Here is a 19,853-nt window from a genome sequence, read left to right as displayed (position 1 = left end):
TGGGTTGTCTAGGATAAACCAGAGCATCGAAGCCTTTGTTTACTGTATTCTAGGCGCGCAAGTTCAGACCCGGTCGTCAATCGTCGGTGATAGCGGTTCAGCTCAGGAAACGAAACAGGTCTTCACGAAACTCTTTGAGAGCGCGGTGGTGGAAAACAGTATATCGAAAAGTATACAACGGTATCAGTTTGCTTTACAACAGGCGAGACAAAAACTAGACCTGGCTTTCGCCCTCGGCTGTTGGTTAAGTCCATCGTATCTTGTGATAAATAACAACACTTCGATCGCTGGCTATAATAACAAGTTACAAAAAGCCACCACAGATATGAAACTGGGGTTGAATCCAATAAATAACGAGATAAAAACGATCCCAAAACATAATATGGGTCATTCAAAGATTGTGTTACCTCACACCGAGTCAGTCACGGCTCACAAACCGGAACCGGAGGCGAAAACTAACCCAAAGCCGGACGTGATTAAACCCACGAACACACAGCACGAAAATAACCTTGTCACGATCACAGCCTTTACGGCTGGTTTAGCTTGGTATCTATTCCGGTAACATGCGGGGTGCATGTGGACGGATGTGACGTACCGCAAGAAGACAATACCTGTTCACATGCGCATACCAGACCACCCTGGCGACCGCGAACTCTCAATGTAAATACAAAACCTATTTTCAGAATCGCTAGTTGCTAGGGTGATTAGGAATGTATGTGTTTTGTAACGTGAGACGCGTTACAAAACTGAGTGTGTCAATGTTAATTTCCGTTACACGTTCTGCAATGGTGCTTTTGTCTATTGTGTTCGCATATTTGAGACCCTCCGCATAACTTACAAAAGGGTCTCTGTTTGCCGTGTTCACACATCCCTTTCCCCTTGCAGTCTTTACAGACATATCTTGCTCGTCTGTGCTCACAAATGCTACCGCCGTTACATTCTCTGCACCGCGTTTTTCTCCGGTTGTGAGGGCAGATTTGCGATCCGTGACAATCTTTGCAATAATATTTCACTCTGCCATGAAGACACTTATAATCCGTTGTTCGCTTTACGGGGGATACTTTCGAGTCTTTCACCGTTTGGTTCTCCATTTCTATCAAACCGGTCATGTCCTTAAATCACTTTTCAATCCAACACGCGATACCCGCCTTCTAGCCGGTTGGTAGTATGAGGTGTTAAAATCCAATCTACGAACGGTAAACTATCCCATCTTGACCGTTCGAACGTCTCACATCGCGTCCCTAACCTTTCCTCTTCTGCCCACATCATAAGATACATCTGGTAGTCCAACTCGCGAACGAGATCTCTATCAACCACAAAGGTTTTACCTCTAAGAAACGAGGCGAATACATCACCACCCTCGTCAATCAACGGGAAGATTTCACGTCGCGTCTCGGTATCATTCTCACCACCAAACAGTCTGAGGTAAACTAAAAATTTCACTTCGCGCGGGAAATCCTGCACGGTCGGTAAGCCATACTCGTTACGACTCTCGTCTATGGCTTGCTGAATCCCCGTCTCCATCATGAACTCTAATGCTTTCTCTCTGAACCTCGATCCTACACTTAGGCAGTAGGCATGAAACGATTCGCACTCCCTCCTGTGATCTTCATAATCGAAAGATTCTTCGTCGGAGAGCTCTTTGTATCCAATACTCATAATATCCAGGTCACATACGCATAGCTTATCGCTCACTAAAGTTCTCCTACATACTGGACAGGTCGCAGAGCGGAGTCTAAGCACACATTTCAGATGATTTCCATGCCCACATTCTAACTCGGCGCTTGTTTCTTTTTGCACCTCCTCTAAACAGATCGAGCACAGGATGGGTTCTTCGAGACTACCCGATGGTGGTGGTGGTTGCTCTTCAACCATACGTTTAACCGTTTGTTCCTCCATTTTATTAAACTGTTCATGTCTTTAAGCCACTTTTCAATTTTTTTACATCATACACCAAAGCATGTCTCTCACGCCTACCCATCGAAACACTCTTCCAACATTCCCTTCTCTTGCTCATCAAGACACCAATCCCAAAACCTGTCCGGATGCCAAGCTACTGGCATTAGTTCGTCCTCCAGCTTTCTACGGAATCTCACCTTGTGTAGCTTCTCCGGGAGCTCCTCATGCACGAGGCCCCACCTCCACGCCGCACGTAGCACCGCGACAATTTCGTGTAGACCCCAAAACCGCGCGTAACTCATAGGCCCAATGAGATCGGTCGCGCCCCACTCCAAGCACAACCTCACAATCTCGAGGTTGCCAGATTCGGTGGCCGGTGTTATAGCATAGTCCGGGTCAAACTCCCAGAAGTTTTCTCTCAGCAACTCTAGAACCTCAACGTGGCCATTGTACGCCGCCTCGGCGGAGGTCCAACCGACGTTGGCATCGACGCCTAGATCTATCAATAACTTAACAACCCCCACCTGACCTTCCCCCGCCGCAGTACCCATAGCTTCGATCATGGCCTCTTCGTCGTCACAATACTCGTCCATCACCTTCAAAACCTCTACGTGGCCGCCTTTCGCGGCCATGGACGCTGGATATACGAAGTCACAGGCGCCCAACTCACAACACATCTTAACGATCTCGGCGTGCCCATTCTTCGCGGCCTCGGCCATCGGCTTTTCGAAATCCGTCGCACCCCAACTCTTACACAACCTCACGGTCTCGACGCACCCCTCCCCCGCCGCGCGCTCCATAACGGTGTCAAAGTCTGCGGCTCCCCACCTCGCTAAGGTGGCGGCTCGATCCTCCACGGTGAGATTTGTAAGACTCCCAGCACTTTGCGTATCCATTTTGTTACTACACCCACGTCTTTAAACCAATTTAATCGAATTTTTTTAGACGTGTCAATTCACATCTACTCCGAACTGACAGTTTTCTGGAAATCCTGATTTCTCTGGAAATCAGGAAATATCATACCACACCAGGCGTACCCAGGACTGTGGCCACTTCTCTCGCTTTCCTACTGATGGTTAACTCGGAGACGCCCGTTCTTTCGGAGAATTTTTTAAGTGTAATATCGACCCCCTTTAGCCGTACCCAGTAATAGGTTAAAGCGACCGCAAAGGATTGTGGGCGAGCGCGATTCAACTCAGACGAGCGGTTCTTAGATCTGTAGTAGAGCTGGACCACCTCTCCCTTCTGTGCGGGGGACGCCGAGAATCTATCCATCACATCGCGAATGTGGTCCACGACGGTGGGAGACGTTCCGTGTAGTAAGTAATCTTTAGGCGCGTTAATACTAAAGATTTTTAGACCCTTAAGACAACTCTTCCTGCTCAATCCAAAAGTCTCCATCAAGGTTTTCGGTGTCTGACACTTACCAGACATCTTGTAGGCGTAGTAGATACACGCAAAGACGATCGCCTTCCGTGGGTCGCCGCGAAAAATCTGGCCTTTCGTCACCTGAGTGTATATCTCGTTAGCTTTGGCTACAATTACCCCGCTAAAACCCATGTTCTCCACATCCTTGTCAATATTTCTATCCTCAGACCTACGTACCTGGACCCGACTTGGATTCGAAGACCGTTTGCCGTCGGAATGTCCGTAAAAACCCCACTCCCTTTCGTGTGCGATCACGCGCTGCATCTGTTCCCCGCACTCTAAGCAACTAGTGACCCCGTCTTCTGTGACTAGGTCGTCATGATTGCAAAGGGTGTTACTACTATCCTCGTCTCCCAAGGAGGCTCTACTAGTCTCGTATTCGGTGAGGGCTCGGTCAAACAGTGCAAATTCCGGCATGAGGGTGGGGACGTTAATCTCAGGCACCGGTCCGCCGGGGATATTGTATGGTGGTGGTGACCGATCTTCAACCGTACGTTCAACTGTTCGTTCCTCCATTTTATTAAACTGTTCATGTCTTTAAACCACTTTTCAAAGGCTTTCTAGATGTGAAGCTGAGAGGCTAGCCCCTCGAGCTCCATCTAGGTGTGATGTGTGTGGTTGCCAAGACTTCCGAAGGGGTCCGCGTGGGGGCGGTGCGGTCTAAAGTCTCCACACCACATTCGTGGACTAGTATCTTACCCATCTTTTTTCGTCATACCGTGGCATGGAGACTAACATCGCTAGAACACCAAGGATAATTGTCGCCGCTCCGGCCACAAACCCAACGGGGTCGAAGCTTCCGTATTCTGAGTCTTCATAGTAATCAGCGTTACAACAGCAGTGTTCAGGCCCCGCATCCGCAGTGTCACTCACATTCACCTCCAGCACCGAACAACCGCCGGCGGTAGCCGCATCGTTTTTGATCTTCACCTCCGTCTTTAATGTCATTTTATCTAGGGCCTCATACGTCTTTAGACCAGAATAGCCCCTTGAGCTCCCCCTAGGTGCGACATGTGACAAAGTGATTGACAGGTGGGCTTGGCTATCACGTGATAAAGTGATTGACAGGTTCTTGACAAAGTGATTGACAGGTTTTTAAAGTGATTGACAGGTGGGCGTGGCTATCACGTGACAAAGTGATTGACAGGTGGGCGTGGTCGTGCAAGAGATCTTTGGCAAACTCGCGCATGCGCAGGTCGCGAGGCTTGGCGGAGGTGTGCGGAGACTTTTGCGCCATTTTGGAATGAAATTCGGGATGATCAAAAAGTTGCGCCAGCTGCGCCAAAACCCTACTACTTCTCCTCGATGTCGACTATTAATTTTTTGACAAAGATGCAGAAGTCCAATGAACATGGGGACTTACATAAGCGAAAAAGCTGGCATAAGTTCCGTAAGTCTGCGATAATAACTGGTAATAACAAAATGGCCGATGCTCTCTCTCTCTCTCTCTCTCTCATGAGCCGGTCAGCGGTCGATATCGTTAGATACCTTATATATGGTTTAACGATGTGAGCCCTTGTCCTTATAAACCTCGTTTCCGGTAAACATCATCCCTAAAAACTATACTCATTTGACAACCAAACGTGTATTTCCCCACGAAATTCATGTTCACACCGAGCGTATATTTACCGACACATTTAGCCGGTTTAGTTTGAAGAAATCTACTTTGCCATCAATCTCCATGTAAAGATCTGATGTCAGAATTTCGGAAAAGTGGACCTAGCTGTTATGGTATCCCTGAGTTATAATATGCTATCCCTGTGTAATAATTAACATAGACACATGTAAACGAGCCAAGATGACGTCTTGGCTTGTTGTTACATCTCGAGTAAAATCTTCTTGCATCCGAGCCATCAGATATCAGAAACGTAACACTAGCATACATTATTTTTCTTGCTAAAATAGCAACCACAGAGGACCAGACTTCATTGCCTGTACTTTTCGCGAGACTAATTTAATTAGAATTTTGAACACCCAAATTGGCTTATTCTTAACCCTACAATAAATTGAAATAAAATATTCTTTGCGTGCCTTTATTTTGGTGTTTTTGTTTGGAGAATTCGAGAGCAGACCAGTGGGGCATGAGACCGCAGGTCGACAACAAGGAAAAAAAACGAAACATGAGCTGGATGAGCCGCACGGATCGCAATGCCTAGGGACTTTAATTCAGGCCAAGAAAGGACCAATTATCTGAAAAGAAAATCACTTTTCGTTACGCTTCCACATCAAACCGATGCGTGGCTCAGACCTAGAAATCTACGCTTTGTTGAATGGAATTCCTAATCCGTGAACTCGCATAACACTCAAAATCGCGGCAATGCTATAAGAATCACAAAATAAGTTTCAAATATTTTATTGAAAATAGCTCTCACCGTTTACACTACAGATTTCTAGAACAACGAAAATAATGATAGGTCATCTGAAAATTGTCTTTTGCAGTATTTATAATAACAGATTACTTTTTAATAATGACTTCACACAAACAGATAACGGTACTCTGGCACTTCTGATAATTTCAATCTGATATATATACCAATTTCCACTAGCCTAACATGTGTTTAGCTACTCTGTCGCACTCGATGCTTCTCGGAGGGATTAATGGTTGAGTTGTACGCGTTTTAGGGTCTCCGCCTAGTACTAGAGGCAGCAAAAAATGAGGGAGCCCAAATGAGTGCCAAGTTTTATTAAATGTTCCAATCAATCGAGTCCCTTTTAGTCAGTCGAATGAGATAAATTATTTTGAATTCGTTCACTCAATCTACAGTAATTAAGTTACATCAGTTAATGAAACAAGTCTTTTTCTCATATATAACTTACAATAGCATTAAGTTGGGCGAAGAGCTACATAATTTTGCAATACGAAATTTAGGGGAGGGATTGTAAGGGGCCTGCTCTTAGGGTGTCCAGAAAGTCTATTGCAGCTCCAAATAGTTTGCAGGGATCATGCCAAATTGTCCGGTTCTTGAGACACGTCCCTCCACCCATCCATCATCTATAATATTCACATCTTGGATTATGTCACCCTCGACGAAGCTGACCTCGTCATCATCTGCGGCAGTGTAGTCATACTGGGCAACGTAACGCGGCTGGGAAATGAAGAAAGATATTTATCTTTTTGTAACCTGGACTCGAGCTCTTTTACGGCATCAGGTGATGTACAGATGATAGTGATGTCATGTCACACAATTTTGAAATTTCAAGCATTGGTGTTTATTGAATAACTAATACAGTTTGGGGGGAGGGGGGTGTGGATGAAGGTTGCTCGTAATGCACCTGTGGTCACATTGATTGTTGAGGGGGATATATATGACAGCAACTTACTAAAGTGGGAGGGGGTCGTGGTAAAACACTGTTGTGGTTGTTCTGGGGTGGATTCCTTAAAAGCCGGTTAGGGATAACCCAGGGATAAATTTGCACCAACAACAAAATTTAACCCAAGGTAAGTTTGCTGGGTGGGAGGTCCATATTGTGAAATACCGTGACCAAGGTCTTAAAATACTGACAGTTTGTGGTAATTTCCTTTAAATTTAAGTCTCCCACATGTACCAAAGGCTCATAAGTCAATATTAGATTTTTACTGAAATTCATTGTGTCCAGGCCAGAGCTCTTACCATGACACTGCCCCTTTAAATATATCTCTGCTCACAAGGGGGTTCAATCGATGACAGCGGTTGTGAGGACAGCATATTTCTTTTGCTGTTCTTGTTGTCAAGAGGGAGGATGGTGGCAACTTACCGCTGCTGGTCATGCTGGTGGCAACTTACCGCTGCTGGTCGTGATGGTGGCTGAGCAGGAGGAGGTTGCATATGGGTTTGCATCTGGCGTTGTTCAGGAACGTGGTGTTTTGGCTGGTGTTGCACCCTTTCTTCATACCCAGGCTGGTGGGGGTTCACACCCTCAACAACTGAATCAAAATAACAGTATCCAACATGAGTATTTATGCTAAATCTTGAACAGTGATTGGTCAATGCTTTTGCTCATTTGAAATATTGAGCAAAGGCACATACATTTGGTCACATTATTAATGAAATTAATTACTCATTTTTGTGACCGGTAGTACTGGTACTAGTGTGCACAGGTCGTTTATTAAAACACACTTCAAGCCTTTTGTGAAGATTTTTCAGTCCCCAATAATTTCAATATAATAATAAGTTGACAGCTGGACATAAAATGTTAAAGAGGCACGCTTGTTATGAAAAAGTATAATAAAACATGAAAAAGTCTGTAACAAAACAAGGTAAAATCTTGCTGATTACTTCGCCCAAGCCTTATTATATTATTAGTCACCTTATTATATTACCATTAGTAGCCTTATTATTAGATTGATAGATTATTAGCCTTATTATTAGATTGATAGATTAGTAGCCTTATTATATTACCATCTACCTTATAACACTTAATTTTTATGACATCAAAATTTCGATTTTAAGATGGCAATATTATGTGACACTTTATTTTTGCGATTTCAATATTTACTTAAAAACCAGGACACTTTATTTTTGCGATTTCGCGATTTTGGGACAATAAAATCGAGCAAAACAAGTGAATTAAAAAAAAGGTTTAAAGCCACATTATCACCAGTTCACTTCCGGAGGTCCGACAGAAACTTCAACCGTTAAAAGACAAAAGAATCTATTAGAATTCGAGATATTTAACATGCCATCCGCTCTAAATTATCAATCACATCCTAGAAGAAACTTGCAATATACACACTGCTTTCAATATTTTGAAATATTTTTCGCGGTTTCCGTTAAAAATCATCGGAGATTGTAACGTCAAACGGCTAATATTTTGACCAAAGGCTTTTTGTGTACTCACTTTATTTTCAGGCATTCCAGTTTTTAAGAATCTTTATTTTCATGTCAATAAATTTGAGAATTTTTTTAAATAGTGAAATTATTAAGTGATGCAAGAGGCGTTTAAACCTTAATATCATATTTATCTGAAAGATCAAAGGTCGTTTAATAAACGATAAATCTTAATGTTAGTTAATTCTATTAATTTGGCATGATTTTGACTGTTTTTGAGACTCTTCACTGTGCCCCTTTAAGCTGAAGTCTAGAGCCGACTCCACTATCACAACTTAAGAGCAAATTAGAGTACCATCTTGACCCACCTCCCTCAGCTCCACGATCAGATGTCCCTAGTCTCATCTCGGCAGTACCCCCAGTATACTTGACTTGGCTGACAATGTTCATGTTCTGTTTGGCTCTGATCACTTCTGGGTCATCTGTCACAGCCGTATAGTGTCCTTTGGATTCTTCGTAACCTTTTTTGTATGTGACCTGCCAAAATGGTGTGTTACAGATGTGATTATCTTGGTAAATAGCTAGATAAGCATTAGATCCACCCAATCATTTGATGTAAAGCTAAAACTTTTTCTATTAAGGGGATTTGGGAAATGCACAACAAATGTCAGAAAAAATGTAAATTCTTAGCCCCATTAGCCCCTAGTTTTTCTTCCATCTTTGGCATCTCCTTTTTTTAAACCGACCCTAAAGGTGAGGCTTTCGGATGGGTTGGGCTAAGATCCCCTTTTAGGTCCCCATTGCCAATAACAAGAATCTCCTCTAGCACCAATATAGAAGCTAGGAAAACTTTAATCAGACAATTTGTTAGTTTCTTATCTTTGGAGTCTCTCTTTTGAAAACCAGGTTAAGTTTTTTCCCCATTTGCTGACTATCCTTGTAATCACAGATTTTTTTGCAAATGAAAATTTAGACAAAAAAAACCTGGGTTTCCAAGATGGTTGCTAGCTTAACAAACTGGAGCATTTCTATCTACCCTGGGTAAGGTGGTAAATTCTAAAATTTAACCCTGTAGGTATACTACACTATACAATACACAAAGTTATTGCAAAAGTTAAAAAATTGAAATTGATGTAATACTGCTTACATTGCTCTGATTTTGTGATTGAATTCTTAAGCGGAGGTTTTCAGGAGTGTCAGCAACAGTTGTAGGTTTAGTAGTAGGGTAATGTCTAAAAGATACAAATTACCCAATCAGCAATACACAGAACCAACTATAACCACAATGAAGTATTTTCTGATAATAGATACTGTAAGGGTGAGGGGCATATAAAAGTTGTACAGCAACAAGTTGTAATAATAAGTTGTAAAGCATGTAAGTTGTAATAATAAGTTGTAAAGCATGCAACTTTATATCAATGACGGGAGGGGACGATAAAAACAGACAAGGATGATTGTCAGCAAAATCAATTTTTACCCTATGTGATAGCACCTTGGGTGTGGTCAAAAGAAATTCAAAAGAAAATTGGGTGTGGTAGAAGGAATTTTTGAACCCTTAGAGATAGCAGAATCAGAAAAAAGTCTTTAACAACCCCTAAGGGATAGCAGTCGGTTGAAATTTTATTCCCTAAATGATAGGACGATCACCCCCGTCTACTTTTCTGGAGAATCCCACACTTTCTCCGCACCCCCTGTGATCAATGAAATAACAGAATATTTGAAAATTTAGAAGTGTGAATAATCTGAAGTACTTTTTCTTCTACTCATTTACTATTTTGACAGAAGAAAAGACGTACCTTGAGAGGGAATAAATATTTTTTTCAAAATAAAGGAAAAATAGATGCTCAAAGTAAATCTTAGTTTGATTTCATTGGAACTTGTGGAAATAGATTCGTTCCACCCTTTCCTAGCAACCAATCAAGAACCAATTAATTTCTATAGATATCAAATAATCTCTATGCTTAGAAGGCAATTATGTCCTTAGCCATCAAAAACATCCTATCATTTCATAGGAAATAACCAGTCACCTCCTGTCTTCTGTCCCCCAGCGAAACTGGATGCTGCCTCTCCATAGTTACCCCATATCGAGTTCTGACATAGTTCGAATAAGATGGTAACACAATTATCAACGCACCCCTTCGCTCTTTCAAATAAAAATAACAATTCTTTCTTTGGGTTTAAGTTTATGTATGTCTTCTGGGTGTTTGTCAAAGACATTGGAAGTATTAGTTATCTTTTGCATGCTAAGCGTGCATAATTTGTTGCCTTATTGTCGAACAGATTATGTGTCACCGAAGAAGAACAGCCGTGCAATCTTGCATCAAGCTACATCAACGCGATGAAACGAAGTGAAAGTCTAACGTGGCTTAGATGAAATCCAGAATAAGATCTGATAAATCAACCACGAAATGTGACCATGAATTCTCATGTCATTCACCATTTCCTTTATGCAACTGCTGGAACGATGAGATTTCCCGTTTTTGATTTTGTCAAACACATTGCAGCCCAAAACTCAAGACAACTACACTGATCGTGTTATGCAAACCCGTAGGCAAAAACTTAATATCGATTTATGTTCAGGTCAATTTGCAATGGGATACACGCAAGATACGTATTCCCTATTATTGAGCAATTATTCAAAATTAATTAAGCTTTGACTTCAGTTTGAATGATCTGAGTTTTGAATCCCGAGGGAATGTGATGGAATTAGAAACAAAACAGCCGTCTAAACAAAAAACTCGTGCGCACAAAAGCATTCCATGAGAATCGTGTTAATGTACACATTCGCGACATATAAATTTACGTAGTAAACATACGAGTTTGATCTGGGTTTTGCTGGCATAACATAGCATAATACGGTGTTATATCAGCAAAACAAGGGATTTTGTTTGTATAACTTACGCATTGCAGTAGGGATATTTATTGTAGCCTTTGTAAGTCTTCATATTCAAAGTCATATTGCAAATTTGGCATGTGAAGCATTTCTTGTGCCAAATCTGTGGATTAAAATAATAATAATACAGAGATAACAAGAAGATCTGTGTATCACTGGAAAATCTATGCAGCTAATAGGCATAAACACGACTCATAGGTTGTCTGGTTTACGATGCAGATTACCTTGTCTAAGCAGTTCAACTTCTCTACTGGGTAGACGGTCTTAGCGCACTTCGCACATTGGGGATTCATTTTGAAGCCGTTTGTTCTCCTACAGCAGTTACTTTGAGCGTTCTACACTCCTCTGGGTGATCACAAAGAACACCGATCGTTGACTTGACTGCAGGTTGCGATTATAAAGGCAGCGACTGAACCAGACGGTTCGAACGTTTGGTCGTACAGACACGCACAAGAGATCGAGGGGAGAGGCAGCATTCCCAGCGTGCACTGCGTGCCAGCAAAGCAACCGGGCCTCTACTCTGAAATATCTTCGGACCAAGAGACCGATTTCTTTAGAAATAGGCTTTTACGAAAAAGGGGAAAAATATATATAGCTGCTATAAGTGCCAATATAAAATACTAATGCGGGCTTCTTTAGCTTGATAAAAACAAGCGGGAAGGACGAAAGATAGGATGTTTGGTACACTCTTTTTTTTAAAAGATCGTCTAATTTTCAGTTGAGGCGGGCCCGCCGTTTTTGTTTTGGAGCATGGCTGAATTTTTTCTAAATGATGTTCTAAAATTTTAGTGTATATAGGAAAATTATACCAAATGAATTATTAGGGAAAGAATCAATAGCAATATAAAGTTGTTGCTATGAGCACAATTTGATTCTGAATTTTAGAACGCAAATTTTATCTGAGCCTCGGCATGTTCTTAGCATGTTCTTAGAATTTTGTGAAATCTCAGGCTGGACGTTCTTATAATAAAGGTTCTTTGCTGAAATTATTATATATGGTATTCTATGCAACCTTTTTATAAGAACCTGGCGTGTAAGAATAGGTTCTTACACGGAAGATCACTCAAATGTTTATTGTAAAAATTCTGTATGTTTATGTAAACCCATATAAAATATAACACGTGAAAACAATTTAAGACATGGTTGATAGCAAAAAAGAAAATATACTTTTTTTTATAAATGTTTGGTCATTTCATGCTTTAGTTAAATACAATAAAATGGGTTCGACATTGGTTGTTGTAGTCAACAAGCATTCATGACTATTGACTGTTATTGTCTGATGTAAATGGGAAAAAAGTGTCATTCTATGCTCTAATAGTGCTCAAATGATTTGACCATCCAGGGGCGTAGCCAGGGGGGTAGCCTAGGGGGTCCGGGCCCCCCTTTTAGCAGCCAAAAATACAGTAAATGTATGAGACATTATTTAAAATACAGGAGAAAATGGCTTGAAGGTCCCTTTTCGACCCCCACCTGTTAAAAATCCTGCCTACGACGCTGCCATCTACCATTTGTACAATACACTAGCCTTGTCCCCGCAGATGATCATCAGAGTACCACAGTAACACGTCATTTATCAACTGTTGACTGTTCGCTGTTCGTGGGAAATATGCCGTATCCGTATGGTCCGTTCCGCTCATCAATTGTTCAACTGGACGTAATTTGCCGGTAACATGCCGCTTTGACCGGTACGTTTTACGCGTCCTACCATCCATCCCTCATCAATGATTTCTGCATCAACGATGATATCTCCCTCCACCATGCTCACTTCATCGTCGTCCGCAGCATTATAGTCGTACATCACAAGATATTGCGCCTAGAGAACAAAAAAAATATAAATATACATATATATATATATATATAATATATATAATAACATATATATACATATATATAATATATCAAACTGCCTGATTAACAAAATAAAAATAAATATACGCGCCTAAGTCGTCTGTAGGGAAGATCAAAGGCTCTGGGCTCTGTGAGCGAACTTGAAAATGCGAATGTATTTTCCCAGTTATTGTGTGCATAAAATATATACAGGATACTGCGATCAAAGTATAAAATATGCCGAGAGTACACAAAATGTCTTTATTCCTTAGGAAAGCTAAGGTGACGTGTACTGGACCTCCAAAAGACTTGAGTATCAACTTGACTTACGCTGTTTGAAGACGAAGGTTGCGGCACCTGCTGGAGTGGGGCTGGTTGATAAGGTGCTGCTGGCTGATCGTCACACGGACGCTGGTGCGATTTTGATAGCTCCTCTTGCACCGTGGCTGGAATAAATAAATGTCAAGATATCATATCACAGGGACGTGTAATTTATACAGAACAAGAGTAGCACTAAATAAGTATAAACATTTCACACAAACAAGCGTTCTGTTGAGGTAGCCTCAACCAGGTAACCTCAGCCAGGTTCTCCAGTTTTTCTTTTCGGAGATTGGAATCTCGGGTTATTGTGATACATATGGTGCGCGGGAAAACTGTTAAACAGTTAACTGACTGCCTAGAATCGAATATATTTTAAGTAAAAAAAAATAGAAAAAAAATTAAATGAATAGCTCATACAAGGGAATAATGATAATGCTAATAGCGTGTTTATCGAGGTTTGACTCACCTGCTAGGCCTTGCATCCTTCGTGCGTTTTCCAGGTTTGACTCACCTGCTAGGCCTTGCATCCTTCGTGCGTTTTCCAGGTTCGACTCACCTGCTAGGCCTTGCATCCTTCGTGCGTTTTCCAGGTTTGACTCAGCTGCTAGGCCTTGCATCCTTCGTGCGTTTTCCAGGTTTGACTCACCTGCTAGGCCTTGCATCCTTCGTGCGTTTTCCAGGTTTGACTCACCTGCTAGGCCTTGAACCCTTAGTGCGTTTTCCAGGTTTGACTCACCTGCTAGGCCTTGCATCCTTCGTGCGTTTTCCAGGTTTGACTCACCTGCTAGGCCTTGCATCCTTTGAATCCTTCGTGCGTTTTCCAGGTTTGACTCAGCTGCTAGGCCTTGCATCCTTCGTGCGTTTTCCAGGTTTGACTCACCTGCTAGGCCTTGCATCCTTCGTGCTTCTTGCGTGTAAGCGACCTTGCTCGCCTGCTCACTATTTTTCCTTGCCCTAAGAACTTCTGGGTCATCAGCTACGACTGTAAATTTCCCTTTCTCTTGCTCGTATTCTTTATGATATTTCAACTAAAAACAAAACATGGCATAAAGCATTCGCGATATTGCAGAAAGGGTACTAACACTGACCACACACACCAGGGACGTAACAGGCCTCGAAGTTGAAAGATTGTGAATGCGTGTGTGTGTGTGTGGGGGGGGGGGGGGGGGGGGAGGGGGGGGGAGGGCAGTTGGTATGGAAAACAGTCGTGTCCTTCCTTATTTTTAAAAATAAGGTATGTCACGGGCCTCCCCTGTGCTCCCATCCTCGGGGACCTAGGCTACGCGGAGACTACTGGAACTGAGGATGCCATGCTCCGGCCCTGGCCACCCCCCATGGCTTTATAGTTAGAAATTTGTCTACAAGAGTCAAGTCTTAGTCACTGGTAAGACGCCATCGTCTCACGTTTTGTCCTTTGTCAAAGTGAGATTTTACTGGGTATAGCTATATCCCTGCCCTCCCCCGCTAGCCACGCCCTGTCCGGTTGTATGAGCGGTCACTCCTCCATTACCGCATCTACTCACCGAACTTTGATTATCGGTTTGTTTTTTTAAACGGAGGTTCTCTGGAGTATCAGCGACGGCTGTGAATTTAGGAGTAGGATAGTGCCTGAAACATATAAGTAGCGTATGGCTGTAAATGTCGTACCCACTCGATCTAGTAAACCATCGTAAACGTAGTTTTTAGTTATTACTAGAGAATCAATAAGTAGCCATGGGATACCAATATTATGTATAAGAAACATCCTTCTATGCATTCAAATGTAAACTAACGCTAACTTAAACGCTAACTTGTTTAAGTATTTCTGGATGGATTTACTGAATCAAAGTATAAAGAAATTCATCAGATAGATGGATTGTTCTCTAGGGGGAGGGGGGGAGGCACATAACGTTACATGCATCAGTACCGGACCCTGCATTTTTTGTCTCGAAACGATGCTATAAACCAGTGTATATTACAGTAACCTTTAACAATTACATTAAGCAAGGGTCATTTGTACAATGTGACATTTTGTTTTTTATGCTTCTTAGGGGACAGACGGGGGCTTAATTGAGAGGGACTAATTTTAAAATGTTGGCTTTTTAAAAAAAGAGCTTTTACAGAATTTAACTGTTTAATGAACTATTGTTTTGAAGGATAGCATTACGCTAAATAAGTCATTGCCTGTTCCTAGAACAGGAATCGGAAGGGATTACAATACTTCGATATAATGTTTACTCAACTCACGGGGCCAAAATAAAGCATTTACATATATAGCAGCTTCCTCGGATTATCTTGATAGGGAAGGGGGGTGTCCGCTGTAATTGTTTTAATGATTTGGCAATTTTATAACACCAAATTTGTGTTATACTCTATATGTGGTAGTTGCTGTGTCGGAATGAATTCTTTCTTGCCGTTATTGACTACTTATTTGAAAGTTTCATACTCTGGTTCACTGGGTCCTTTGTTTTTGTAAAGCTCTATAAGCCCTTTATGCAAATTTTCTACTTTCCATGTAAAAATCAATTTTCCAGCTCAACGTAGTAAAATCTATTGAATTATATTGCAAAAAGGCCCGCTAGCTATTAGATCAAAACGAAAGACAAGATTTCATACTTACGCATTGCAGTATGGATTCTTGTTATATCCTTTATAGTTCTTCATGTTTAAGGCCATGTTGCAAACAACACACCTAAAACAAGTCTTATGCCAAATCTGAAATCAAATGGCAATAAAAGGATCTTTAGTTCGTCTTTAATTTAGGGACGTCCTTGTCAACAAATGATCCGCGATCCCTGACAATGTGTATATGACCCGTATCTCACCTTATCCAAGCAGTTCAGCTTTTCCTGACTGTACACGGTTTTTGCGCATTTTGTACACTGAGGATTCATTTTGCCCTCAGCCTGGCGTTCTTGCTTGTATTTGTAAATAAGTAAGTAAGGTTTTCTGCTACACTAGTCTAGGGTCGCTTTCTTAGTGGTCTTGTCCCACCGGGAACTACGGGGCAGTGACGCGAAAACTTCGGTGTCTTTGAACGAGGGTCGTTAAGACCTCGGATTCCCAGCGTGCTCTGCGGGAATGTTGCAAAATTCAAGAACATGAATATCGACCACATTCAAGGATACTAATAACATTCAACGAGTGGAATCACATTCAACACTTGTAATCACATCCACATTTATATTCAAAAGTAAAAAGAGACAAGGGATGAAACTCTTTTTACCCGCCCTAGAAAACACCCTAGAAAAATATCTTTAGCTCGAATTTATCGGCCCAAAATTCATACAGCTATAGAAGAAAAATGTCTTTTTAAGCTAGTGATGTTTAAAAATTAATAAACACGTTCTCATGTCCACAATAATGCATCTCGCAAACCTTTCATTCTCTGGATCTATTCTGCCGTTTCATCCGAGGCAGAGGTGGACGGAAGTAGATGCATCCTTTTACTTCCGTTTGAATACTAATCGCGCCAGACCATGCTTGTTTCGCTCGCACGCACGCGGAAAAAACTCTTCAAAGAAAAATATGTAAGTCTTGTACTTCTCTTTGTTTCTACGAGTTGTCTTTTATTCGAATTTTTCTATGGAATATATTTTGTTCCTATTTTTAAACCTATTCCTGTGCCTATGCCCTGAATCCTTGCGTATGATTATTTACCAGCTGACGATGTCGAATGCCGAAGCCATTTTCACAGATTTTTCCGGTTCTATTGCCGTTGAGTTTTTGAAAGGTGACGTCACTCTTTAAAACCACTTCCGCTCATTTCACTTCCATCCACCTCTGCTCAAGACGCTAGCGGCAGAAACTTTCAGTTATATCCGTAGCGCTACCTGACACATAGGGACGTGACATATAGGGACGCGTGACATATAGGGACGTTCGTCAAAATTACCTATGCGGACGCAAATTTCAAGCAACTGAGCGCCTGACATATAGGGACGTTACGAATACGAGTCCGTGGAAAACAAGGGGGAGCACAGTGACCAATTTAGTCTTTGTGGGAGGGGAGGGTGGGTGACAACAGTTCACATGACTTATACGGACGCTCATGACAAGCAACTGAGTAATTACACATATGTCTCACAACAATAAGCTTTCTTTAGAATGCAGACAGGGTTGGAAATTTCTAGCCAACTCATCTAGTTGTAATGGCTAAATAACTACTTTTTTGCGAAGTAAATATAGTCAGAAATTTCTGCCATGAAAGGGCATATGCTTCATATGCTTAAAAGAATCTCGGCAATGTTAATTCATCCAATACATGTTTCTGTTATTTTAAAATATATTGTAATCTTATTTTACCTAAACTACTTTTACAGAGCCCATTGGCAATCCACGTCCCTATATGTCACGTCCCTATATGTCACGTCCCTATATGTCACGTCCCTATATGTCACGTCCCTATATGTCACGTCCCTATATGTCAGGAAGCGCTACGGACCCCGGTCGAAACTTTAGCGAGAGTTTCATCCCTTGTCTCTTTTTACTAGGTATACCGTGACACGGAAGCCATTTCGCAGTCGAGACGGCCGTTAGACTGCTAACCAATGAAAGAGCTAGCCTCGTCCCTTCGCCTCTCGGCGGGCCTATCACTCTCTACTTGGCTACGTCCGCCATATTGGAAAGTGTGAGTGCGCGCAAAGTATCATGGAGCTGAGCTGACAGCAAGGGAGTAGCCTGGAGACGAGGCTATGAAAGAGCGCCAGAGAAAGCACCCTCACCGGTCGACGAAAAAGTAGACAAGAGATTCAAATGCACACGCACTAAAAATAATCAACAACGCAAAGCTAAAAAACAACAACTCTAATTTTATTCGAACCGTAGAGGTGAGCCCCCTGTGATTCGCAGATTGTATTCAAGGGTTATTTTTGTTGTCAACAAGTCACAAGTTCCTTTGTGGTATCTGCTGACCTCGTGACTGTAACACTCCTCCATGAACACAAAACAAAATAGCGGATCCTACGGAATTTATGAACTGCGTTTCAGATATTTAGGACATGCTATCAGCCTGTTAGGTCTTTTTTAACGGGGGGGCAGGGCTGCTATGTTTGGAAGGAGGGTTGCAATTTTTTGATTAGGGAGATGGCCTCAAAATTTGATACAGGGTTTAGGGGAGGGCCTTATTTTTATAACAGGTATTCTGATTTCCGAGCCTCCTAAAAATCTGGAATTTCAAATTTTTTTCTGCGGACAACCCCAGACCCCTAACCATTTTTGTGCTTTAGATTGGGGTAGGGTCGAAGAACCAGGAAATAATAAACTTAGCAGCCCCCCTCCACCAAAAAAAAATAATTACCCTTCCCTTAGGTAACGGATAACTGCACCGATGATCAAGTTATGGAAAAAGTAATCTATCCTTTGAAAGTGCAGTACGTTTATTGAACACATTTTGCCTGCAGTAAGTTAAATGAACCGGTTTGGATTACCCTGGGTATCAAGATGCTCCGGGCTTCACTAGATCAAGTTGGATAACAAGACTAAACTTAATCAAATGGGATAACAAGACTAAACTAAATCAAGTGGGATAACAAGACTAAACTAAATCAAGTGGGATAACAAGACTAAACTAAATCAAGTGGGATAACAAGACTAAACTAAATCAAGTGGGATAACAAGACTAAACTAAATCAAGTGGGATAACAAGACTAAACTAAATCAAGTGGGATAACAAGACTAACTAAATCAATTGGGATAATAAGATCAGTGATGGGAATAATACTTGAAAGCGTGCGGATAGGGTATAAATGAAAGGGAATGAGGAGGTAGAGAGGTGGTTGTGTGGGAATTGGTAAGAGTTCCAGTGTGAAAAGAGAGATGTAATGGGGCTATTAGATTACATGGGGGTGGTTGAGATTATGGTTTATGAAATGGCGAGTGAAGGTTAATACGAGTAATGGGGTTGACAATAAAACAGTATGAGAGATAATAAGAGTGTAAATTATTTGAAAGGTAAGGATATTTTTATATGACTTGTAGTTCAGTTGAAATGTGTGTTGCATGTAGGGTAAAAATGTATTAATTAAGATTGTAGAGAGAAAATAGTGATAAGGTAGAGTGAGTGTGAAGGTATGTATAAAATGAGGTTTCTAAGTGTGGTATGATGATTGACAGGTGAAAAATGTTTCGAAAATGCTTAAAAAACAAGTATACGTTGGAAGGAAACATCGTGGAAAACGGTAAACGATGTGTGTAAAAACGGCAAAAAGAAGATGAAGCTAGGGCGCGGGAGGCGATAGGGGGAGTGTGGCGCTGAAGAAGATGAAACGGAAACGTAGATAAGTCGAAATGTTGACCCTAGATAGACCAAGAATCTTGTGGCAAGAGAATAGAGGAGAAGGCTAAAGATATGAAGAAAACAACTGACATGTATTTGTAAAAATAAACATCACAAAATAAAAACAACAAGACAGATGTGTGTAGGCTATTTCAAAGAGCTCTGCGAAATATTGAACTACAGGCATGTAACGCCAAACAAGACTTCTCATCAGGGGGCGGGGTCTTTTATGGTTGGTCATATACGAACAAGGAACATGAAAGCGGGGGAGGCGGTTCGTATATGAAGCGTTTTTCGAATGATAAGGCCCTCATCACCCACCCCTACACGTTCGTTAGGTGAAAGAGAATGTGTAACGATTTGGCGCGAAATTCCCGGAGCCTTCAATAACAGGTCAGCAGATACCACAAAGGATCTTGGGATTTGTTGACAACAAAAATAAGCCGCAAATGTTGAATGTGATCACGACGTTTGAACGTAA

General features: G+C 41.6%; 3 protein-coding genes and 1 long non-coding RNA gene across 5 annotated transcripts; 1 reads left to right on the top strand and 3 right to left on the bottom strand.

Moving 5' to 3' along the window:
* Nucleotides 1–2,916: 2,916 nt before the first annotated feature.
* Nucleotides 2,917–3,843, bottom strand: LOC125559029 (transcription initiation factor IIB-like). The gene has a single exon (XM_048720828.1). The coding sequence runs from the start codon at nt 3,841–3,843 to the stop codon at nt 2,917–2,919; it is 927 nt and encodes a 308-aa protein (XP_048576785.1).
* Nucleotides 3,844–5,664: 1,821 nt separating this feature from the next.
* Nucleotides 5,665–11,449, bottom strand: LOC5521227 (LIM and SH3 domain protein 1). Its single transcript, XM_032366295.2, has 6 exons — nt 11,193–11,449; nt 10,977–11,071; nt 9,223–9,307; nt 8,444–8,612; nt 7,092–7,231; nt 5,665–6,413 (listed from the first exon to the last, which is right to left on the bottom strand). The coding sequence occupies exons 1-6, from the start codon at nt 11,259–11,261 to the stop codon at nt 6,240–6,242; spliced, it is 732 nt and encodes a 243-aa protein (XP_032222186.2). The 5' UTR covers nt 11,262–11,449; the 3' UTR covers nt 5,665–6,239.
* Nucleotides 11,450–11,981: 532 nt separating this feature from the next.
* On the bottom strand, nt 11,982–16,616 carry LOC5521336 (LIM and SH3 domain protein 1). 2 transcript variants are annotated; one of them, XM_001641095.3, is made up of 7 exons: nt 16,474–16,616; nt 15,921–16,168; nt 15,716–15,810; nt 14,640–14,724; nt 13,997–14,144; nt 13,126–13,241; nt 12,023–12,781 (listed from the first exon to the last, which is right to left on the bottom strand). In XM_001641095.3, the coding sequence occupies exons 2-7, from the start codon at nt 15,987–15,989 to the stop codon at nt 12,605–12,607; spliced, it is 690 nt and encodes a 229-aa protein (XP_001641145.1). In that variant the 5' UTR covers nt 15,990–16,168; nt 16,474–16,616; the 3' UTR covers nt 12,023–12,604. The 2 variants fall into 2 exon arrangements, with proteins under 2 accessions (XP_048576876.1, XP_001641145.1); XM_048720919.1 differs by lacking the exons at nt 13,997–14,144; nt 14,640–14,724; nt 15,716–15,810; nt 15,921–16,168; nt 16,474–16,616 and adding an exon at nt 13,628–13,928 and having other exon boundaries at nt 11,982–12,781.
* LOC125559065 lies at nt 16,570–19,348 on the top strand. Its single transcript, XR_007306321.1, has 3 exons — nt 16,570–16,625; nt 16,759–16,828; nt 17,589–19,348. It is a non-coding gene; the product is annotated as an uncharacterized LOC125559065 (long non-coding RNA).
* Nucleotides 19,349–19,853: the final 505 nt, after the last annotated feature.

This window comes from Nematostella vectensis, chromosome 2 (genome assembly GCF_932526225.1).
Source record: "Nematostella vectensis chromosome 2, jaNemVect1.1, whole genome shotgun sequence".
NCBI classification, from domain to species: Eukaryota; Metazoa; Cnidaria; class Anthozoa; order Actiniaria; family Edwardsiidae; genus Nematostella; species Nematostella vectensis.
The sequence above is the reverse complement of the archived record's forward strand: the minus strand, read 5'-3'. Positions and strand labels throughout refer to the sequence as shown.

Bases quoted from the DNA above. Each gene is read 5' to 3' on its own strand.
- LOC125559029 (XM_048720828.1), bottom strand. From the start codon at position 3,843: ATGGAGGAACGAACAGTTGAACGTACGGTTGAAGATCGGTCACCACCA.
- LOC5521227 (XM_032366295.2), bottom strand. From the start codon at position 11,261: ATGAATCCCCAATGTGCGAAGTGCGCTAAGACCGTCTACCCAGTAGAG. The intron at 9,308-10,976 runs GTAAGTTATACA...TGTATCTTTTAG, and splicing joins AAATATCCCTACTGCAATGC to ACATTACCCTACTACTAAAC. The intron at 8,613-9,222 runs GTAAGCAGTATT...CCATTTTGGCAG, and splicing joins AATCACAAAATCAGAGCAAT to GTCACATACAAAAAAGGTTA.
- LOC5521336 (XM_001641095.3), bottom strand. From the start codon at position 15,989: ATGAATCCTCAGTGTACAAAATGCGCAAAAACCGTGTACAGTCAGGAA. The intron at 15,811-15,920 runs GTGAGATACGGG...ATTTGATTTCAG, and splicing joins AGCTGAACTGCTTGGATAAG to ATTTGGCATAAGACTTGTTT. The intron at 13,242-13,996 runs GTGAGTCAAACC...TATTTATTCCAG, and splicing joins AAGGATGCAAGGCCTAGCAG to CCACGGTGCAAGAGGAGCTA.